This window comes from Archocentrus centrarchus, unplaced genomic scaffold, assembly GCF_007364275.1.
Source record: "Archocentrus centrarchus isolate MPI-CPG fArcCen1 unplaced genomic scaffold, fArcCen1 scaffold_35_ctg1, whole genome shotgun sequence".
Classification (NCBI taxonomy): Eukaryota; Metazoa; Chordata; class Actinopteri; order Cichliformes; family Cichlidae; genus Archocentrus; species Archocentrus centrarchus.
In genome coordinates this window covers 145824-148564 of record NW_022060262.1, presented here as the reverse complement: position 1 = coordinate 148564, position 2741 = coordinate 145824, and the positions used below count along the sequence as shown (strand labels likewise).

At 40.3% G+C, this 2741-nt stretch overlaps 1 protein-coding gene across 1 annotated transcript; it reads right to left on the bottom strand.

Annotated features, from left to right (window-relative positions):
* Nucleotides 1-370: 370 nt before the first annotated feature.
* LOC115776642 (Fc receptor-like A) lies at nucleotides 371-1653 on the bottom strand. Its single transcript, XM_030724365.1, has 4 exons — nucleotides 1442-1653; nucleotides 1117-1362; nucleotides 899-1041; nucleotides 371-797 (listed from the first exon to the last, which is right to left on the bottom strand). Exons 1-3 carry the CDS (start codon nucleotides 1461-1463, stop codon nucleotides 899-901), a joined length of 411 nt encoding a protein of 136 aa, XP_030580225.1. The 5' UTR covers nucleotides 1464-1653; the 3' UTR covers nucleotides 371-797.
* Between the last annotated feature and the right edge of the window lie 1088 nt (nucleotides 1654-2741).

Here is a 2741-nt window from a genome sequence, read left to right as displayed (position 1 = left end):
GTTCTATATGCATGGGTTGTTGAATTTACTGCCTGAATACCTGCCTCGCGCAATGAAATTATTTGCGCATATTATGTTTTTTCTTGTGTGTAACTTTTGACCTAAATGTAATTCCATACATCCCACTCATCTACCTAAAAATGAGCAAAACAACACACAACCACTACAGCCAGCCTGCACCCTAACAATTGTCTATATTAAAATGTAACACTAACAGTAACGTATAAAGAAACATAAACTTTAAACAAAGGTAAATTCTGGTTTTATTGAACTTTTTTCCAATCATCATCAAACCTCATGTTTAGATTCAAACCAAAAGTGTGTTAATGCATCTTTTAGTACTTTCATAATTCTACACACTGCACTAAAAATTCTCTTTAACAAAGTGGTTCATGAGTGAAGCCAGGTGAAACCTACATACGTAGCAGTGCTACCCCTCAATACACATGACAGCAATATATTTTAATTGAGTCTCTATGTTGAAAAAACTCAGCTTTCTTTTTAACTGTCTCTTAAAATCGTTCTTTAGGTTTAATATCTTCAATGTACTGCCTCATTCAGAGGTAAGATAGCAAAAAGAGTCTTCCTAAAAGAAACTACAAATAAACCTGCAGTCAAAAATTTGTGAATTTGCACGTAAAGTATTTAAACAAAGCAAAGTGGGAACAGCTAAGGGACAGCACACTGTCTTTGGTTCAAATCATCAGTGATGCTCTTGGTGATATCAGACTAATTGTCCTATCCCTGCTCAGCCTCTGTGAGTAGGGTCATCTTCTTGGGGATCAGCAGGTCATTTCCTGGAGTCAAGGCAAGTCAGAAAAAAAGGTAGAACATGAGTTTGGTTAGAAACAAATGTCAATCACTGTTTATTGATTACTGATTGATCAGTAAATATTACCTATAGTGGCTCAAAGAGGAGAGTTGAAATGAATAATGGACTGAACACCACCAGGTAGCACATTAATGTAAAGTCAAAATGCAGGAGGGTTAAGACAGGGGGCGGAGCTTCAGAAGTCAGGATGACAATAGTTGGAGGTTTAACTGCATAGAGAATCCAAAATGGTCAGGTGAATTTTTGTATGAAATAAGAGATGTAATCATAGTGAAGCTCCTCACCTGTGACAGTGATCCAGCTGGATGGAGACTCTCCATGACCGCTGATGTCACACTTGTAGAGGCCTTCATCAGACCTGGAAACATGCTGGATGGTCATGTTACCTGAAGACTGGTGCCCGATGAAGATACCATCTTTATAGAAAGCAGCTGGGAGGTTGGAGGGAGTGGTCTTTGTTTGACAGAGCAGAGTGACGTCATCTCCCTCCATCACAGGGAGGACAGGACTCTGCAGGATCACTGATCCACCTCAACACAGAGACAAACTACAGCATTTCATCCATTTACACACAGCTTCATCAACACTAACTCCACACACTCAGCTTACCAGTGACTGTGAGGTTAACCATGTTACTGATGGCACCCTCTCTGGACTCACACCAGTAAACTCCACTTTCCAGTGGATCAATGTAGCTGATTTTACAGGAAGAACCAGCTGGTTTTCCCCACCCATCTCCACACTGAGTCCTCTGTCGTTTGCTTGTGTTTCTCCTCAGAGTCCATCCAGCAGAGCTGTCGTCCTCCTCACAGCTCAGAGACACAAAGTCATCTTTAAAGAACTGAGAGCTGCTGGGACTCACAGTCAGACGAGCTGTGAGGGAGAGGGGATGGTATGAATCAGTTTTTAATAAAAATGAAATATTTCTTCCTGCAAAATACACTTTGCAGCCACCTTTTAGATAAACATGTCAAATCCAATCCCTCACTCTCCCATTTATCACGGCCCCTCCTCTGCCTGCAGTGGCCCTTGAGTACTTAGAGCCACCTGGGCTCACTAATTTAAAGATACTTTGATATAGCACCAATGGTACTTCTTGATATACCACGATCAGGATAGATTCATTTAATCTGGCTTTACAATACTTCAAATGGAGATTCTGACATAATACTTATATAATTGTGTTCCAAGATCCACCGGCACAGATGAAACATAATAGCAGGAATGCAGTGCATCAAATGACCAGCAGGTGTCAGTACTCCCAAATGAGCTGTTAAATGGGGCCTTGTGTAATCAGGCTTTTGGCGAATGAGCTAGCTGGAAAGATTCGGCATATTCATGGGGCCTTATCACACCATCACTACCCTTGATTCTCACATCTGTAGTGCCAAATACAAATTCTGTTTGGCTCTCAGCAACCCTCCTCTAGCAGTCCCCACTATAAAAGATCTAAATTCAAACCCAAATTTGTACAAACATTAAAAAATATATATTTTTATCTTCCTTTGTAAACTGCTCTGTTGATTGTACACTTGTCCACAATTGAAATTGGTCAGATGCTGCCAACACCACTGCATTCATGTGAATTTGCAGGGGGAAACCTGGTTAAGTTAACCAGCTTTATGTGACCCCTTATCTTTACTGCTATTGTTAGTGTAAGTAAATTTAGATAAAGGAAAGATACCCTGGGTATGCTTTGGGCCTAGGTCAGCAACCTGTAATCCGGAAAGAGCCATTTGAACCCTGTTTCCACGGAAAACAAAACAGTGAGAGCCGCAAATACTAGCGGAAGCCGGTAGCGGCTACCGTGAGTGATGCATATTTTGAGAAAAGAAAATAAATACATAAATAAAATGATTTTATTTTAATATTTCAAGATCACAATAATGTTCCAATTTAAAACGACAAC

Excerpts from the sequence above, each read along its gene's own strand:
- LOC115776642 (XM_030724365.1), bottom strand. The coding sequence starts at position 1,463 with ATGGTTAACCTCACAGTCACTG. Across the intron at positions 1,363-1,441 it reads GGTTAACCTCACAGTCACTG|GTGGATCAGTGATCCTGCAG; the intron begins GTAAGCTGAGTG and ends CTCTGTGTTGAG. Across the intron at positions 1,042-1,116 it reads CAGCTGGATCACTGTCACAG|TTAAACCTCCAACTATTGTC; the intron begins GTGAGGAGCTTC and ends TTCTCTATGCAG.